The 21,324-nt window shown below is 39.0% G+C and overlaps 1 protein-coding gene across 10 annotated transcripts in view; it reads right to left on the reverse strand.

Moving 5' to 3' along the window:
• Positions 1-9,642: 9,642 nt before the first annotated feature.
• LOC128218885 (dedicator of cytokinesis protein 9-like) overlaps positions 9,643-21,324 on the reverse strand; it is a 91,724-nt gene continuing 80,042 nt past the window's right edge. For 8 of the 10 annotated variants that reach the window (XM_052926642.1, XM_052926638.1, XM_052926640.1 and 5 more), the window contains 3 exons: positions 19,877-20,015; positions 15,991-16,005; positions 9,643-14,644 (listed from right to left, as the gene is read on the reverse strand). In XM_052926642.1, the coding sequence (XP_052782602.1) occupies positions 14,558-14,644; positions 15,991-16,005; positions 19,877-20,015 (241 nt within the window). In that variant the 3' untranslated portion in view covers positions 9,643-14,557. The remainder of the gene's footprint in view (positions 14,645-15,990; positions 16,006-19,876; positions 20,016-21,324) is intronic. The other 2 variants (XM_052926646.1, XM_052926645.1) reach the window with 1 other exon arrangement.

A 21,324-nucleotide genomic window follows, 5' to 3' on the forward strand; every position in this document is an offset into this window, starting at 1 on the left:
CTGATTTTGTAACGTCGTATGTCATTGGTGAAATGACGTCTCGCTTATCCAATTGGAGCGCAATATTGAAATAAACAATGATGCCATAACCTCTTGCGTGTATAAACGTCAGGGTTTATCTATTCAAAGGTCTAGGCGAATGTAAATATTTAAAACATGTGATAAATCCTTAATGTTTCAACTTTAAAGCGACCCGCTAATTTTTCTTTGAAATTTCACTTTTTAAGGTATGACGAAATAAAGTCTTGCAAATCATAAGGAGATACCAAAAGCTCGAACCATACAGTATATGTTGATATTTAAGGATTGATAGCATTTTTTCTTGCGATTGTTCTGTATGAACGCAGTAGGGCATTCGAGCAAATGCCGTGAATAGTATATGTTCATGTAAGTCATTTTTATACAAGTTAATACAATGTATTACGAAATGTAAATAAACACGGTCAATATTTTTACATTTGACTCATTCAATCTAATTAGTAAAACAATACGTTGGAGATGCTTCTCAATGCTATTTAAAATGGTTTCCATAGTTTGATTCTCAATGAAATAAATACTAAAAAAATAAGTTTTAATATCAGCCTGACATTTTTACGTTAAATCATAGCAATTCAAAGACTAAATCGTCTTTCCTATTAAATTAAACATGACTTTGTTGATAGTTCGCGTTGATAGTTGTTGATTGAAAAAAACATTTATTCAAATAGTAGCGGAGAGGTACTCGTTTATTTTCTATGCACTTTGAAGAGGCTGATATATTGTCAATAAATGGTCTAAAATCCCACCGTTTGTGTTGGAAATAGGACATGCATACATGACTCTAGTTTACATAAGGCAAATACTTTTTATAAAACATATTTGAAATGGAAAACCGGCGACATTCCGGAAACTTGAAATATTTTTTTCGCTTGTTAGCCTGTATTTAACCAGGCCAATGCATAGAATATATCATACAAATGCAAGGCTGTTTCGGCTTTATTTTTGTTTCCTTTACGTAAGCGCTTTCGATTATGGAATGAAATGAACTTATTATTAAAGGTATATGAAACATCCGAAACTTCCAAGTACTCTTTCAGATGTTCAGCTATATGAAATTGTTGAGAAAAGAAACAGGAAACAGATTTTGAGAATTATTTATTCAGTCTAGAAAATTCTAATAGACGATTAGTGTGGGAGTTTTTTTTGCGCGGAAATGCTCGATTTGTAAACGTGCTAATTCAACAAGAGTTTAGATCATTACTAAATTGACTTTTCCTTTAATAATGAGCACGAGTTCATTGTCGTATCTTTTGCAAATGGAAGCTTTAAGAAATTGGATGGTACTTGAGTGCGAATTGAAAATTGATTAAAATATGACAGCGAAATTAAACGGAAGTGCCTATGATGAGAAACTAAAATAGTATTGATTGCATGGTGTATCTGTTTAACAAAGATGCCTTGGTTTCAACGAGGTGCTCTTGTTCATTTCTATAATAGCTTTTGATGTAATTGGTAATTGCAAAATGACAAAGGAATCAGAACGTTCTGAACTACCATGAGTAAGCCAAACTGATTCTTCTTTTTTTAAATTGATTAACTTATGGCACACCAACCAAACTTTTGTTATGACGTCTATGTTATTATTATTTATTTTTTTTGATTATTTTTTTTTTTTTTTTTTGGGGGGGGGGGGTATTTTTATTTAAATGCACCAGTCAATTGTAACCACGCCCCGGGGATAGCCGGGGAAATAGGCCGTGTTTTTACCTTCCAGGTGGCCCCGCAGTGGCGGGTCAATGCGGTGGTTTTGTGTTCGCAAAAATATAGCGGGGAATGGGCCTTACCTAGGGTCCCTGGGGTGCAGGGGCAATAGGCGGGGATTTTACAATCTGTACGTCTCCACAGGGCGGGGATTTGACCCGGGGTGGGGTGGACCGAAAGTCAAAGTCCCCGCTATTCCTCGGACCTGGGGGGGGGGGGGGCGGGCGTGACTTTTTTGCCATGAGCTAGTGTTATGATTTTGGATCGTCAGACGGATTCGAATTTAATCATCTAGAATCCTCGACGAAACAATCGCCAAATTTCCATTTTGGTCGTTAATTGGTTATTATTTAGCGATGGCCCGTGCATGCGCGGTGGCTAGAATAGACAGGGGCTTAGCTAGCCCTCTATTCATGTGGATTCATAATTGTGCTAAGGGGCATGCTCCCTCTGAAAAAACCATGGTGCAATCTGGGCCTTCTCGGGTGCTTTATTTAGTACCGGAAAATGGACAGTTTTATGATTATGTAGTCAAGTACGTATACTGCAACTTTGGCGGATTTCTTTCAATTGTTTCTCAGAAGCATGCGGATTCAGCCGCGTACTCACGTATAGGCAGCTACGCGCATGAATAGAGGGCTTTCGCGCCAACACTAACTAATTGCTTAGTCAGTGAACCATTACTGTCCAATAAATTCAGCAAACTCGCTGTGACCGACTGTTGGTATGGATCAAGTCCGAGACTGTTGGTATGGACCAAGCCCCCGACTGTCTGTATGGACCAAGTCCGCGACTGTTGGTATGGACCAAGTCCGCGACTGTCTGTATGGACCAAGTCCGCGACTGTCTGTATGGACCAAGTCCGCGACTGTTGGTATGGACCAAGTCCGCGACTGTCTGTATGGACCAAGTCCGCGACTGTTAGTATGGACCAAGTCCGCGACTGCTGGTATTGACTAAGTCCGCGACTGTTGGTATGGACCAAGTCCGCGACTGTTGGTATGGACCAAGTCCGCGACTGTTGGTAAGGACCAAGTCCGCGACTGTTGGTATGGACCAAGTCCGCGACTGTTGGTATGAACCAAGTCCGCGACTGTTGGTATGGACCAAGTCCGCGACTGTTGGTATGGACCAAGTCCGCGACTGTCTGTATGGACCAAGTCCGCGACTGTCTGTATGGACCAAGTCCGCGACTGTTGGTATGGACCAAGTCCGCGACTGTTGGTATTGACTAAGCCCGCGACTGTTGGTATGGACCAAGTCCGCGACTGTTGGTATGGACCAAGTCCGCGACTGTTGGTATGGACCAAGTCCGCGACTGTCTGTATGGACCAAGTCCGCGACTGTCTGTATGGACCAAGTCCGCGACTGTCTGTATGGACCAAGTCCGCGACTGTCTGTATGGACCAAGTCCGCGACTGTTGGTATGGACCAAGTCCGCGACTGTCTGTATGGACCAAGTCCGTGACTGTCTGTATGGACCAAGTCCGCGACTGTTGGTATGGACCAAGTCCGTGACTGTCTGTATGGACCAAGTCCGCGACTGTCTGTATGGACCAAGTCCGTGACTGTCTGTATGGACCAAGTCCGCGACTGTCTGTATGGACCAAGTCCGCGACTGTTGGTATGGACCAAGTCCGCGACTGTTGGTATGGACCAAGTCCGCGACTGTTGGTATAAACCAAGCCCTCGGCTGTTGGTATGGACTAAGTCCGAGACTGTCTGTATGGACCAAGTCCGTGACTGTCTGTATGGACCAAGTCCGAGACTGTCTGTATGGACCAAGTCCGTGACTGTCTGTATGGACCAAGTCCGCGACTGTCTGTATGGACCAAGTCCGTGACTGTCTGTATGGACCAAGTCCGAGACTGTCTGTATGGACCAAGTCCGTGACTGTCTGTATGGACCAAATCCGAGACTGTCTGTATGGACCAAGTCCGTGACTGTTGGTATGGACCAAGTCCGCGACTGTCTGTATGGACCAAGTCCGCGACTGTCTGTATGGACCAAGTCCGCGACTGTCTGTATGGACCAAGTCCGTGACTGTTGGTATGGACCAAGTCCGCGACTGTTGGTATGGACTGAGTCCACCACTGTTGGTAAGGACCCAGCCCGCGCCTGTTGATATGGACCAAGTCCGCGACTGTTGGTATTGACTAAGTCCGCGACTGTTGGTACGAACCAAGTCCGCGACTGTTGGTATGAACCAAGTCCGCGACTGTTGGTTTTGACTAAGTTCGCGACTGTTAGTATGGACCAAGTCCGCGACTGTTGGTATGGACTAAGCCCGCGACTGTTGGTATGGACCAAGTCCGCGACTGTTGGTATGGACTGAGCCCGCGACAGTTGGTATGGACTTAGCCCGCGACTGTTGGTATGGACCAAGCCCGCGACTGTTGGTAAGGACCAAGCCCGCGACTGTTGGTATGGTCTAAGTCCGCGACTGTTGGTATGGACCAAGTCCGCGACTGTTGGTATGGACCAAGTCCGCGACTGTTGGTAAGGACCAAGTCCGCGACTGTTGGTATGGACCAAGTCCGCGACTGTTGGTATGGACCAAGTCCGCGACTGTTGGTTTTGACTAAGTCCGCGACTGTTGGTTTTGACTAAGTCCGCGACTGTTGGTATGGACCAAGTCCGCGACTGTTGGTATGGACCAAGCCCGCGACTGTTGGTATGGACTTAGCCCGCAACTGTTTGTATGCACTAAGCCCGCGACTGTTGGTATGGACTTAGCCCGCGACTGTTGGAATGGACTATGCCCGCGACTGTTGGTATGGACTAAGCCCGCGACTGTTGGTATGGACTAAGCCCGCGACTGTTGGTATGATCTTAGCCCGCGACTGTTGGTATGAACTAAGTCCGCGACTGTTGGTATGGACTAAGCCCGCGACTGTTGGTATGGACTTAGCCCGCGACTGTTGGTAAGGACCAAGCCCGCGACTGTTGGTATGGTCTAAGGCCCCGACTGTTGGTATGGACCAAGCCCGCGACTGTTGGTATGGACTAAGCCCGCGACTGTTGGTAAGGACCAAGTCCGCGACTGTTGGTATGGACTTAGCCCGCGACTGTTGGTAAGGACCAAGCCCGTGACTGTTGGTAAGGACCAAGTCCGCGACTGTTGGTATGGTCTAAGCCCGCGACTGTTGGTATGGACTTAGCCCGCGACTGTTGGTATGGACTAAGCCCGCGACTGTTGGTAAGGACCAAGTCCGCGACTGTTGGTATTGACTTAGACCGCGACTGTTGGTATGGACTAAGCCCGTGACTGTTGGTAAGGACCAAGTCCGCGACTGTTGGTATGGACTTAGCCCGCGACTGTTGGTATGGACCAAGCCCGCGACTGTTGGTAAGGACCAAGCCCGCGACTGTTGGTATGGTCTAAGTCCGCGACTGTTGGTATGGACTTAGCCCGCGACTGTTGGTATGGACTAAGCCCGCGACTGTTGGTAAGGACCAAGTCCGCGACTGTTGGTATGGACTTAGCCCGCGACTGTTGGTAAGGACCAAGCCCGCGACTGTTGGTAAGGACCAAGTCCGCGACTGTTGGTATGGTCTAAGCCCGCGACTGTTGGTATGGACCATGTCCGCGACTGTTGGTATGGACTATGTCCGCGACTGTTGGTATGGACTAAGTCTGCAACTGTTGGTATGGACCATGTCCGCGACTGTTGGTATGGTCTAAGTCTGCAACTGTTGGTATGGACCATGTCCGCGACTGTTGGTATGGACTAAGTCCGCGACTGTTGTTATGGACCATGTCCGCGACTGTTGGTATGGTCTAAGTCCGCGACTGTTGGTATGGACCATGTCCGCGACTGTTGGTATGGTCTAAGTCTGCAACTGTTGGTATGGACCATGTCCGCGACTGTTGGTATGGACTAAGTCCGCGACTGTTGTTATGGACTAAGCCCGCGACTGTTGGTATGGACTTAGCCCGCGACTGTTGGTATGGACTAAGCCCGCGACTGTTGTTATGGACTAAGCCCGCGACTGTTGGTATGGACTAAGTCCGCGACTGTTGTTATGGACTAAGCCCGCGACTGTTGGTATGGACTAAGCCCCCGACTGTTGGTATGGACCAAGCCCGCGACTGTTGATATGGTCTAAGTCCGCGACTGTTGGTATGGACTAAGCCTGCGACTGTTGGTATGGACTAAGCCCGCGACTGTTGGTATGGTCTAAGCCCGCGACTGTTGGTAAGGACCAAGTCCGCGACTGTTGTTATGGACTAAGCCCGCGACTGTTGGTATGGACTAAGCCCCCGACTGTTGGTATGGACCAAGCCCGCGACTGTTGATATGGTCTAAGTCCGCGACTGTTGGTATGGACTAAGCCCGCGACTGTTGTTATGGTCTAAGTCCGCGACTGTTGGTATGGACTAAGCCTGCGACTGTTGGTATGGACTAAGCCCGCGACTGTTGGTATGGTCTAAGCCCGCGACTGTTGGTAAGGACCAAGCCCGCGACTGTTGTTATGGACTAAGCCCGCGACTGTTGGTATGGACTAAGCCCCCGACTGTTGGTATGGACCAAGCCCGCGACTGTTGATATGGTCTAAGTCCGCGACTGTTGGTATGGACTAAGCCCGCGACTGTTGGTATGGACTAAGCCCGCGACTGTTGGTATGGACTAAGCCCGCGACTGTTGGTATGGTCTAAGGCCGCGACTGTTGGTATGGACTAAGCCCGCGACTGTTGGTATTGACTAAGCCCGCGACTGTTGGTATGGACTTAGCCCGCGACTGTTGGTAAGGACCAAGTCCGCGACTGTTGGTAAGGACCAAGTCCGCGACTGTTGGTATGGACCAAGTCCGCGACTGTTGGTATGGACCAAGTCCGCGACTGTTGGTATGGACTAAGCCCGCGACTGTTGGTATGGACTAAGCCCGCGACTGTTGGTATGGACTAAGCCCGCGACTGTTGGTATGGACCAAGTCCGCGACTGTTGGTATGGACTCAGTCTGCGACTGTTGGTATGGACTAAGCCCGCGACTGTTGGTATGGACTAAGCCCGCGACTGTTGGTATGGACTTAGCCCGCGACTGTTGGTATGGACTCAGTCTGCGACTGTTGGTATGGACTAAGCCCGCGACTGTTGGTATGGACCATGTCCAAGACTGTTGGTTTTGACTAAGTCCTACAAAGCTTTAACGTATAAGATGTACAATTAACATACACGATGCACAATTAAACTCGTCAGAAAGCTTTAACGTATACGATGCACAATTAAACTCGTCAGAAAGCTTTAACGTACACGATGCACAATTAAACTCGTCAGAAAGCTTTAACGTACACGATGCACAATTAAACTCGTCAGAAAGCTTTAACGTACACGATGCACAATTAAACTCTTCAGAAAGCTTTAACGTACACGATTTAAAATTAAACTCGTCAGAAAGCTTTAACGTACACGATTTAAAATTAAACTCGTCAGAAAGCTTTAACGTATACGATTTACAATTAAACTCGTCAGAAAGCTTTAACGTACAAGATTTACAATTAAACTCGTCATAAAGCTTTAACGTACACGATTTACAATTAAACTCGTCAGAAAGCTTTAACGTATACGATGCACAATTAAACTCGTCAGAAAGCTTTAACGTACACGATGCACAATTAAACTCGTCAGAAAGCTTTAACGTACACGATTTAAAATTAAACTCGTCAGAAAGCTTTATCGTACACGATTTACAATTAAACTCGTCAGATAGCTTGTATACGACTTACAATAAAACTCGTCAGAAAGCTTTAATGTATACGATTTACAATTAAACTCGTCATTAAGCTTTAACGTACACGATTTACAATTAAACTCGTCAGACAGCTTGTATACGATTTACAATCAAACTCGCTAGAAAGCTTTAATGTATACGATTTACAATCGAGCTCGTCATTCATAAAACCGTTGTTTAGATGCTCGGTTACCAAATATAATTTTGGTATTTTTAAAGGGAATTGCTTGCTGATTGGTAATTCAATTTTGCAGTTTGTGTGTTTATGCCTCCAAGTATTTCAGGCCCTTGTCCGACCGTCGTCGCAAAATATTTTGTCGCGTGTATCTCCATAAGTGTATTAGCCAGATTGAAATGTGACTCCCAGGAAGATCAGTTATGGCACTATATAACTAAATATTTTGATTGTCTGATGCTGTTGTGAACTGGCGCGTGGCGACGGGCCTGATCTTCGATTTAATGCCGCGGTTACAATAGGTGTATTCTCGCGTATGTTGTGGCTGGGATCACGACACATATCATGTAAAAAAATATTTATTATTTTATAGTAAAAGTGACCATGACCCCAGTTGCATCCTATGGACAAAACCTCCTGTCATTTTTGACAAGATGTACAAAACAGCTCACATTAGTTTGACACTTAAAAACCATTAACAGTTTAATAGGGAACACTCATTTACATTTATAAATAATTAAATATTTTGTGAAAAACCACTTCTGATGATAAATGTGTGTCCATACTGACAAACATTTATGGGATCTAATATCAAGGATGGGATGTTTAAAAACAGTTTTGACATTCCACAATTTGTCCAGCAAAGTTATATACATGTATAATTCTTGACATAATTAACACAATGCAAAGGAAGCATGAAATCTAGTCATACACACACATGTATCTTTAAAAGTATTTGTGTTAGTCATAACTTTTACAATAATGTAAAGTCTGTATGTTAGGTTGTATACCTAGGTCAAGGCCACTGTTACTAAAACTGATAGTGGTCAAGGCCACTGTTACTTAAACTGATAGTGGTCTAGGCCATTGTTACTTAAACTAATAGTGGTCAAGGCTGCTGTTACTTAAACTGATAGTGGTCAAGGCCACTGTTACTTAAACTGATAGTGGTCAAGGCCGTTGTTACTTAAACTGATAGTGGCCAAGGCTGCTGTTACTTAAACTGATAGTGGTCAAGGCCACTGTTACTTAAACTGATAGTGGTCAAGGCCGTTGTTACTAATACTAATAGTGGTCAAGGCTGCTGTTACTTAAACTGATAGTGGTCTAGGCCACTGTTACTTAAACTGATAGTGGTCAAGGCCACTGTTACTTAAACTGATAGTGGTCAAGGCCACTGTTACTTAAACTGATAGTGGTCAAGGCCGTTGTTACTTAAACTAATAGTGGTCAAGGCTGCTGTTACTTAAACTGATAGTGGCCAAGGCCACTGTTACTTAAACTGATAGTGGTCAAGGCCACTGTAACTTAATCTTGTAGTGATCAAGGCCACCGTTACTTAATCTGATAGTGGTCAAGGCCACTGTAACTTAATCTTATAGTGGTCAAGGCCACCGTTACTTAATCTGATAGTAGTCAAGGCCAACATTACTTAAACTGATAGTGGTCAAGGCCACCGTCACTTAATCTGATAGTGGTCAAGGCCACTGTTACTTAAACTGTCAAGGCCACTGATACTTGAACTGATAGTGGTCAAGGCCACTGTAACTTAAACTGATAGTGGTCAAGGCCACTGTTACTTAAACTGATAGTTCTTGGTTACCATTTTTAGTCCAAATTAAACTATGGAGATAAAATAAAAGTATTTAGGTATATTTCCAGGTTAAACATGTAAGTTAGGTATGGCCTCTTTATGCCCCAACTCATTCCTTGTACAACTGGTAACTATGATGCACATTCATTGACTATGAATTGAATCTTGGCCCTTGCTTTAGTGACAAAGGCAGGGAAAGAGGGTTATTACCCCGTGTCCTAGACAAATTTCAAGTTTTGTACCCAGCTAAAATCGGACATGAACATGATATTTTCTGAACATTTTCAAGGGCTCAAAAGCGTGTTTATAATATATCTCAATCTTCAGAATTTCAATAAACATGCAGTTGTGACTGACAATATAAGCTGATTGATCTATGATATAAGATATAACTCAACTATTATATGTTGGCATTTATTATATGTTAAGTAATAAACAAATACATACATCATAAAGCACTGTGTCTTAATAATCCTACATATAGATACAATAATTTCCTCTCTAACTAAACATATATAACAAATCTACAGGCAACCATAGTATATATAGTTAACACAATGATTAACAGAATGAGAATGGTCTCAAATATACATTATGAAAGAGATGATATAGTGACCATGGTTAAATAAATATTGCTAAAGGAAACTAACACATAACAATGAATATAATACATTATGTTATAAACAGCAAACATATTATTATAATTATTACATTTAATCAGTGTATATCTGCCAAACAACCCTTTATAAAGAGAATTATGAAGGCTTTTTACTCTCATTTAAAGCTGCACTCTCACATATATACCATTTTTACATCTCTTTTATTTTTTGTCTTGGAGCGAGCCAATTTTTGCGAAAAACCATGTAAACCAGTTATATAAGATTGCTGACAAAAAATCAGAGCGTAGATTTTCATTTTCTGAACATAAATATAAAAATCTGCAATCTAACTTTTTGTCAGCAGTCTTATATCACTGGTTTCTATGGATTTTTTGTCAGCAGTCTTATATCACTGCGGTTTCTATGGATTTTTTGTCAGCAGTCTTATATCACTGGTTTCTATGGATTTTTTGTCAGCAGTCTTATATCACTGCGGTTTCTATGGATTTTTTGTCAGCAGTCTTATATCACTGGTTTCTATGGATTTTTTGCAAAAACTGGCTTGTGCCAAGTCAAAAAATAAAAAAGTCGTCAAAATGTTTAATCTGTGAGAGAGCAGCTTTAAGGGAGTAAAAATTCAATTTTAATAAAATATGGAGTTAAAAAAATAAACGAAAGAATAGTTGCCACATTCATGTTTGCTTTGGTAATTATGTTTTTTTCTGCAATTTAAGCTTATAATTTTTTTATGAAATTTAATCCATTAATCTTTGAACAAAATGGAAAAAGGCTTACATTTTCAATACAAAAATTAATACCCATCTTGCATAAATGTTTAAAAATTTTACATATTGGATCCAACTAATAAATTAATCTCAATTTTTAATCATGACAAAAAAAGACAAGACCTCGCTTGTATTTCAACAATTTCAACAATTCACTTGCACCTACAATGAAACCTCAAATGGACAACAACATATACAAGCTATCACAGATTGTTGATAAACGAAAACTATTTTGGAGCAAAGGGAAAAATAACATAGTTATATGCATACATAGTTATATGCATAAAGTACAATAAAAAGAAAAGTAACATTTTATGATGTATATACAATTAAACTTCACATATGGCAGATTTCACAAAAAAGGCAATTATTTGGCCCATTTGCTTTCATTTATTGTTATTGCATGTCAACGTCATATATACAGCAATTGCCTTTCCCAACCAAATAAGAACACCTAATAGAAGTGATTTGTATTAAAATAATGAAAATATTGTGTTAAATAAGGTAAAAAAATGTAAAAATATGCCGATATTTAGGACAAAAAAGACAGAAAATCTTCCCGGTACCAATATACCACTTTTTTGAGGATGCTTTTCAGTAACATCTGGTAAGTATTTTATTCTTGTCTGTTGAATAATGTTTGCAAGAAATGTTAATTAAAACAATAATATATCTAAAATGATTGCATTTCGTTCGTAATATACTTAAATTTTCGGTAATTGCGCATGGTGATAACGTTACGGTAATCTGTCCTCGAATTGTTGTGTAACATTAGCAGACATGATCCACTGCTAACTGTTTTAAGCCTAAACACACCTTTATTAAATCACTGAAAACAAAGACTACATGTCGGATAAAAACAGTATTGCATGTAACAAGAAATTGGTCATTCCCGATCATAAAGTTTTTTAGGTCTAAAAATGTGTTAATGTTACTCAAAATCGATTCTGTCCCATTTTAGCATGACGATAGCACCTTTTCTATTCGTGAATAATTTACACCGACTGAGGGTTAACATCCGGGTAGCGATTACTTTTATATTGGACTGGTTCACAGTTGACATTGAAATGATAAAAATAGTGGTGAATACCGTTGATAAAAACTTAATCCAAGTTTGGCTCATTCTGTCCTTCGATGTAACGTTAACATTATGTCACGCTAGCATTAAGACAAGCGCTTAATAAAGCAAGAAAATCGTTGAAATTTGATGACTTTCCCATAGTCAATTATTCGAACATAACAATGTCGTCTGTAAACTATCGTTTGTAAGTATTCATTCATTAGGTACGTAGTTTATATTGAATTCATACCGCTTTTGTGTTTGATATCGTTATTTATTGGACAGAATTAAGAATTTTTGTGATTATCAATTGACCGTGTTTATCAATCATTTATATAGTTTGTTTTATACTGTATCAAGCTCAAACAGTCTGTGGTAGGTCTGTATTTTAATTTGTTGTGAAACATTCTGTCCAACTGCTAATGTGACATACTGCTAATGTTACTCATTCTGTTTTGTGGTAACACTAGCACATACTGCAATTAGCAATTTATAATATATATGTTTAATATCAAAGGTAATGATAATTGCACCATACTAGAGACATTTATATTACCACAACAAAACATTTATGTTTATAGCTTATCTGATCTGATATAAAAAGAAAACCTATGTTTGCAGAAAGCATTTTCTGTCTTGTTGTCCAATTAGGGTTTGTTTCAATAAATTTATTTGAGAAAAACGAAACAATCTTTATTTTTTGTCTGTATAATCTGTTTTATAGATAAATGAACCATTTAGTGCAAGACAAAATACTTCTTTGGATCAAAATATTAAAAAAAAACAAGTTTTTACCGGCAATATTGTAACACTAGCACAAATGGTATGGTGATACAAAATTCTTTTTTTTATAAAAATGCATGAATAAATCATTGCAAATGTTCTAAAATATGATAGATAAGAAATTGCTGTAAAAGATTATGTTGAAATCACAAATCTGCAATAAATTTTAAAAATCAATATTCGCCGGGAACTTTTTGGTCACCAAAACGTGAAATCTGCCATATGTATACAAGATCTTTCTAAATTATGTTCATTGTAAAATGTATAACCAATTTTTTATACAAGAATGCTGCAGAGCAAAAGCCAATGTACATCTGTTTTTTGTCAGATAAACTGTTACTCAGCAATTATTAAATCCAGAGTTATGGTCCTTGCGCTACATCAGTGTATTGTCTCTGGCCACCTACATACCAAGTTTATAACAAGGGGCGTTACTCAGCAATCATTAAATCCAGAGTTATGGTCCTTGCGTTACATCATTGTATTGTCTCTGGCCACCTGTATACCAAGTTTATAACATGGGGCGTTACTCAGCAATCATTAAATCCAGAGTTATAGTCCTTGCTTTTCATCAGTGTATTGTCTCTGGCCACCCGTATACCAAGTTAATAACAAGGGGAATTACTCAGCAATTATTAAATCCAGAGTCATGGTCCTTGCTTTACATTATTGTATTGTCTCAGGCCACATGTATACCAAGTTTCATTGAAAGATAATGATGAGGTATGGCTAAGGTCAAACAACGCAGACATAGACACCAAGGCTATCACAATCCCTCAAGTTTTTATCTATAAAAACACACACAAAAAGCTAACAATATATGATGGCTGATAATCCTAGCCCTCAATGGAATAAATACTATAGAACAGATCTAGGTTATGTCTAATTGTTTCTTGATTACCAAAATCAATTCACTCTATACAAATTTTCAGCTACATGTATGTTTTGGATAATGTACAAGTATTTATAATTATGTACAAATACAATGGTACACTGCCATGATAATGACTCTATACATGTTCAAAGAATCTACTTTCATCAAGCCAGATTTCAACTTGTTTTGTCAACTTTAGATATAACATTGCCCTAGTCTTTTGTACAGAGAAAAATCTGACATAAATTTTGGCTTGAATCGGTCAGTTATGACATCAGTGTTTATTTCAATGCTGCACTCTGATTGGACAAACACATTTGACCAATGGTAAACAAGTTTGAAATATTGACCATTCCTTTGATAAAGCATTAATGCTGATAATAGAGTTTTTCTTTAAATTTATCCAAACAAACAAATTAAAAAGAATAAAACATAAACAGAAAACCGATAAAATATGTCAGCATTCTCACTCAATGAACAGAAGACATGAACAAGACAACATACACAATCTTTATAAATAAATGATCACCGGCCTTCTGAAATGCTTGTCACTGATGGCCATTCATGAAGCTACCAAATGCTAACATTTATTGGACAGGGTTTTAATAATGAGAACAAATTAATCTGAAAAGCATAAATAAAAGTCAGCTGGCTTGCAGAATGTAAGTGGATGGAATACAAGTTTGAAGTAATGCACTTATGAAAACTATGATAGTTAAAACTCAAAGCCAAAGGTATATTTTTGAAAAGAAACATGGACCATGTTTCTATGAAAACATAATTTCAGACTGGTTGCATGACAGTCCAGACTCTATTTTAAAACACTTCCAGAATCAAATGAGCAAATTACAGACTGTTATCTTGTCCAAATTTATCCAGTTGCATGTTTAGAATTAAAATCTAGACTGGAATCCTGTTCATGTGTAAACACAGCTCCAGACTGGTTGCATGTTCAAAGTTCAAGTTTAGACTGTTATCTTGTTCATGATTGTATAACACAATTCTGGACTGTTTCCATACTCAGATTCAATGTCTAGACTAATATCTAGTTCATGTGTTAACACAATTTCAGACTAGTTGCAACATTAGATTCAAAGTCTGGACTGGTACCTAGTTCATGAGTTAACACAATTCCAGACTGGTTGCATGTAGGCAACATAGTACTTGTTATATATTGTTCATAATGTAAGCACAATTCCAGACTGGACTCCTCCTTAGGCTGTGCTGGACCCCTGCGGTGCTACTATGTTGAACACAGACATAGACCCGCGCTGGGAACCTTCACTTTCCTTTGTTAACACCTGTTCAGAAAAAATACAGACAAATATTTATTGCTGTTGTTACATTGTATTTTCTTCAAAAAGCATTTGAATAATGATTGCTTAGTTTTGTTGTATTCGTTCGTGCAAACAATTTTCAAAGTATATACATGTAATTATAAATTCATGCTGCAATGATTAGATAAGCCAATTAGTAACACATTTAAAATTTAGTGTTCTATGTTTAGAGATCATACATCTTTGAAATACAATGAAATGGTAACATCAAGTTTAGTTGTGTTATATGTTAACATTAGTAACAACAACCACAATGGATCAGCAATGTTTTAAAAATGTAAACAATTTTTTTTTTAATAATCTTGGGCCCATGCTTATGGTCAGAAAAGCTAAATTTTAAAATGAGAGAAAAGTCAATAATATTAAATTATATTTCCAGACTCTGAAACACACAAGTATTATATACAACAAAGATCACCACCAATGGTGTATTTTATACAACAAAGATCACCACCAATGGTCTGCTAGATTGAAATTTAGAACAGAATCAAGATTATAAGCATCTTCCATGGCCTAGAGTGCAAGATAGGTTCATCCCGACCAGAGCGTAGTGTGAACCTCGTTTCCACTAAACACCCTGCGCGATGGTTGGGATGAACCTATTTTACACGAGTGGCTATGGCAGATGGTTTTTCTCCCACCTCAGTTAAACAAAATTAAGTAAAAATGTATTTATTGCTGGAACTCTTTTGTGCGTAGTGAAAATAAATGGGTATGGATATGTGATAATTTGTGGTTGTCATGGATTTGTGCGCAGTGATTCAGATTATGTTAATTGTCAAATCGGTCTTTAAATAGTTCTGAGGAAAGTGAAGCATTATTTCTTGAAATGAGCATTAAAACTTTTTTATGGTGACATTTGTAGCAAGAAATAATTAATTAGCATTCTTAATATTGCCACAAGACACGGTTTCTATGATGCTCCAGACAACAGTCTTCAACAAGGGAGGTAATTATAATGTGATGACCATTAAAAACAAGTTCCATACGGGTACTTGTTTTATCTTTGCCCGTGGGGTTTTCTAGCATGGTTAAATTTTTGGATAAACCTTATTGAGGTGGGAGAAATTAAATTTTGCGTCTTGAGTCAGAACTCAGGTTTCAGAGACCAATCATAAATATGGGCCCGGAAATTGTGAATGATTAAAGGAATGTAACACTTTGGCGAAAGAATGTGAGGTTAAAAAAAGGACATTTACTGGAATACTTCTGATGCATTATGGGCGTTTAACTAGCTACAAATGTACATGGTCATTATCCTTTATTTTGGAGAGGGAATTATTAATTTATGGAAATATTGTTTGACTTACTATGTAGACAGCATTCTAAAAATAGGTGTGCATATATGTTTTTAACAAAATAATGGTGCACTATTATTAAGTATACATGAAATAATGAGGATATGCATATAAGAGTTTGTTTTTTTACTATTGTTCTAAATGCTCAATACAAAAAGAGAGGCCTTAAAGCTGCACTCTCACAGATTGACCATTTTAACAACTTTTTTATTTTTTGTCTTGGAAAGTGCAAATTTTTGCGTAAATATCTGCAAACCAATGATAGAAGATTGCTGACAAAAAATCAGATCGAAGATTTTCATATTTCCGTTCGAAAATAAATGTTAATGACTTAAACCGTTACTAACGGTTTAAGAAAAAGGCATAAAACATCATTTTTTGTACATAAATATAAAAATCTGCGATCTAATTTTTTGTCAGCAGTCTTATATAACTGGTTTCTATGGATTTTTGTAAAAATACGCTCGTTCCAAGACAAACAATAAAAAAGTTGTCAAAACGTTCAATCTGTGAGAGTGCAGCTTTAATTGAATTAAAAAAAAAAAAATTACAGGTGGGTGTTTTGAATTTGTTTTTAAGAGACATTACACTTTACAAATTAGTCGTCAATAGAAAATAAAGATGTTAATCCAAAAACAAGAGTTAGAGAATACTGTACATTAGAAATTACAAGCAAATAATGTTTCTATTCATTAAGGACACCATCATCGGCAACCACGGAACTTTCTCCCACTACTCTTCATACATACCCTGGGAAAATTGACTGACAAAATCTCATTTAAATGAACATGCATGTCAGGCAGGAGAGACAATTCTTCTTAATATAAAATCGCATGTTATTAGTAAAGTGGTAAAAAAAGTTGTCTCATCTGTTTTAAAATTTGTAAAGACAAGGCAGACCAATTTTAATTCGAGCTTATGCCACAGTACTTTTTCTACATGAAAAAATTGATATAAGTGTCTGTGCGTAATTCTGCATTGGTAGCTTGCAGAACCAATGAAACTGTTTTATAAATTATACATGATTACAAGATTATTCTTGCCAAACTGCCCACGGTACACAACGAAGCATAGCGCAAAAGTGTATTGTGTGTATTCGATGATGAAACAACATGGAAATATCCTCAAACTATTGAGTGGAATACATCTCCAATATAACCATCACATTTATTTGCCATTCCAAAGCTGTTGAAATGACTGTAAGATTCATTTACGATCAAGATGGCTTATCAGAACTTCTTATAATTGTATATAATATACAACCCCTCTGGTTCATATACTTAAGAAATATTACACACCACTGAGGGTCATTTGACATTATAAGGACCTGCCAGTCAGCCACCAAAGGTGTATATGGACCGAAGCGTTAGCCGAGGTCCATTCACCTTTGGGGGCTGACTGACCGGTCCTTATAATGCCATATGGCCTGAAGTGGTGTGTTATATTTCTTATATTATACCGAACACTTTTCATTACAAGACGATATTTTTAAAGCAATTTAAATGTGTTTTATTTAACAAACCTGATAATGTTTACTTGTGACAAGTTTTCGCCATTGTGAAAATAGCAAGCCGCATTTACCAATCGTATGACGTCAGCGGTCCATATTGCATTTTTGGTGAGGTCCGGACCGGCCAAAAATATAATATGGACCGCTGACATCATAAAACTGGATTTTCATCAAAATACAGTGATATACAGACCGATCGAGATTATATATATAAGAAGGGACAAATTTATGTGAGGTATAATATAATGTAATAGTATGGTAACTGGAAACTAACAGTTTTAAATGTTAATTAATCAAGACATCTAACACACGCACGCACACACATACTCACACCAACTCACACTTATGCAAAAGGGCTGCGTAGTGAATGTCAACGTGTGTTTGTTGTTCTCTCAATCAATCAAGGGGCTGCGTAGTGAATGTCAACGTGTGTCTGTTGTTCTCTCAATCAATCAAGGGGCTGCGTAGTGAATGTCAACGTGTGTCTGTTGTTCTCTCAATCAATCAAGGGGCTGCGTAGTGAATGTCAACGTGTCTGTTGTTCTCTCAATCAATCAAGGGGCTGCGTAGTGAATGTCAACGTGTGTCTGTTGTTCTCTCAATCAATCAAGGGGCAGTGGAGTGAATGTCAATGTGTGTCTGTTGTTCTCTCAATCACTCAAGGGGCCGCGTAGTGAATGTCAACGTGTGTCTGTTGTTCTCTCAATCAATCAAGGGGTCGCGTAGTGAATGTCAACGTGTGTTTGTTGTTCTCTCAATCAATCAAGGGGTCGCGTAGTGAATGTCAACGTGTGTCTGTTGTTCTCTCAATCAATCAAGGGGCCGCGTAGTGAATGTCAACGTGTGTCTGTTGTTCTCTCAATCAATATAGGGGCCGCGTAGTGAATGTCAACGTGTGTCTGTTGTTCTCTCGATCAATCAAGGGGCCGCGGAGTGAATGTCAACGTGTGTCTGTTGTTCTCTCAATCAATATAGGGGCCGCGGAGTGAATGTCAACGTGTGTCTGTTGTTCTCTCAATCAATCAAGGGGCCGCGTAGTGAATGTCAATGTGTGTCTGTTGTTCTCTCAATCAATCAAGGGGCCGCGTAGTGAATGTCAATATGTGTCTGTTGTTCTCTCAATCAATATAGGGGCCGCGGAGTGAATGTCAATGTGTGTCTGTTGTTCTCTCAATCAATCAAGGGGCCGCGTAGTGAATGTCAATATGTGTCTGTTGTTCTCTCAATCAATCAAGGGGCCGCGGAGTGAATGTTAATATGTGTCTGTTGTTCACTCAATCAATCAAGGGGCATAACTCAACATTTATCTAAGCCAGCATTAACGCCTTGCTATACATTAGTTTACATGTACCAAGTTTCATTTGGCTATAACAATACCTCCAATTTTTTTTTTTTTAAAAACAGACAACCTAAAAACTGGCACTGGTAACATATAACATTTCAAACAAGGGTTAATATGTTAAACAGCTAAATCTGTTACTGGTATTATATCAAATATCAATCAGATAGGTTAATGTTAAGTGAACTATTAACATCTATAATAAGGAAAGATTATGTATCTCACACTGTTTCATTCTTTGCAATAGTTTTTCCAATGCCATTGGTCTGCAACAGTAAATACCACACTTTCACTGATATCGCACTTTAACTGATATCAAATATCAACTGATATCACACTTTAACTGATATCAAATACCTACTGATATCACGGTTTAACTGATATCAAATACCAACTGATATCACACTTTAACTGATATCAAAAATCAACTGATGTCACACTTCAACTGATATCACACTTCAAATATCACACTTCAACTGATATCACACTTCAACTGATATCAAATATGATCTGGCATCACATTTCAACTGTTCTGTGTCAAAATGTAGCTTATTTGGACTAAGTCTAATACGCCATGTAAAGAAAACATATATCAATTCTTAGAACTTGGCACATAAGTTTTACAAACCTAGCGTTTGAGAAGCTGAAATGAATTGATTAAAATGCAGATATATCAAGACATTCTGCATGCATGAAACATCCAACAAAATAGAAAGACGTTAAATTTGGAGAAGCATCTTAAAAACACCTTTTTTTCTATAAAAAAGCCAAAATCAAGAATAATGTAAGGCAAAACAGTTCATAATATACAACATTAAGCCATCAAACATAATCTTTCAAAAATTAAGGGCTCAGTGTCACAAAAAAAAACTTACATGTAAGACATAACAGTCTACTAAGCATGAAGTTCCTGGGTATCTCTTTCTGTAAAAGTATTATTGTATAGAAGTATGAATTCTCAACAGAAAATAACATTCTTGGGAACCCTGAGCCCTAGTTCTGTGTTATATTCCAAATATAGCCTTGAAAATTGAGTAACTAAAACTTACAGTTTCTCCGAACATTTTGGAAAGTTGGCTAACGATGTCTTCGAAGCCATCCTTGAGAGATTCATGGTACTCCTTTTGCTCTGTAGTAATCAGCTTGGCATTAAGGTCTAGGGAGTCATTGCATACCCGCACAAAGTCCCTGGAATAAATGTACATTATATGAGTTAAGGTCTAGGGAGTCATTGCATACCCGCACAAAGTCCCTGGAATAAATGTACATTATATGAGTTAAGGTCTAGGGAGTCATTGCATACCCGCACAAAGTCCCTGGAATTTATGTACATTGTATGAGTTAAGGTCTAGGGAGTCATTGCATACCCGCACAAAGTCCCTGGAATTTATGTACATTGTATGAGTTAGGGCCTATGGAATCGTTGTATACCCGCACAAAGTCCCTGGAATAAATGTACATTATATGAGTTAAGGTCTAGGGAGTCATTGCATACCCACACAAAGTCCCTGGAATAAATGTACATTATATGAGTTAAGGTCTAGGGAGTCATTGCATACCCACACAAAGTCCCTGGAATAAATGTACATTGTATGAGTTAAGGTCTAGGGAGTCATTGCATACCCGCACAAAGTCCCTGGAATTTATGTACATTGTATGAGTTAAGGTCTAGGGAGTCGTTGCATACCCACACAAAGTCCCTGGAATAAATGTACATTGTATGAGTTATGGTCTAGGGAGTCATTGCATACTCACACAAAGTCCCTGGAATAAATGTACATTATATGAGTTAAGGTCTAGGGAGTCATTGCATACCCACACAAAGTCCCTGGAATAAATGTACATTGTATGAGTTATGGTCTAGGGAGTCATTACATACCCACACAAAGTCCCTGGAATTTATGTACATTGTATGAGTTAAGGTCTAGGGAGTCATTGCATACCCGCACAAAGTCCCTGGAATTTATGTACATTGTATGAGTTAAGGTCTAGGGAGTCATTGCATACCCGCACAAAGTCCCTGGAATTTATGTACATTGTATGAGTTAGGGCCTATGGAATCGTTGTATACCCGCACAAAGTCCCTGGAATAAATGTACATTATATGAGTTAAGGTCTAGGGAGTCATTGCATACCCACACAAAGTCCCTGGAATAAATGTACATTATATGAGTTAAGGTCTAGGGAGTCATTGCATACCCACACAAAGTCCCTGGAATAAATGTACATTGTATGAGTTATGGTCTAGGGAGTCATTGCATACCCACACAAAGTCCCTGGAATAAATGTACATTGTATGAGTTAAGGTCTAGGGAGTCGTTGCATACCCACACAAAGTCCCTGGAATAAATGTACATTGTATGAGTTATGGTCTAGGGAGTCATTGCATACCCACACAAAGTCCCTGGAATTTATGTACATTGTATGAGTTAAGGTCTAGGGAGTCGTTGCATACCCACACAAAGTCCCTGGAATAAATGTACATTGTATGAGTTAT

This window comes from Mya arenaria, chromosome 15 (genome assembly GCF_026914265.1).
Source record: "Mya arenaria isolate MELC-2E11 chromosome 15, ASM2691426v1".
NCBI classification, from domain to species: Eukaryota; Metazoa; Mollusca; class Bivalvia; order Myida; family Myidae; genus Mya; species Mya arenaria.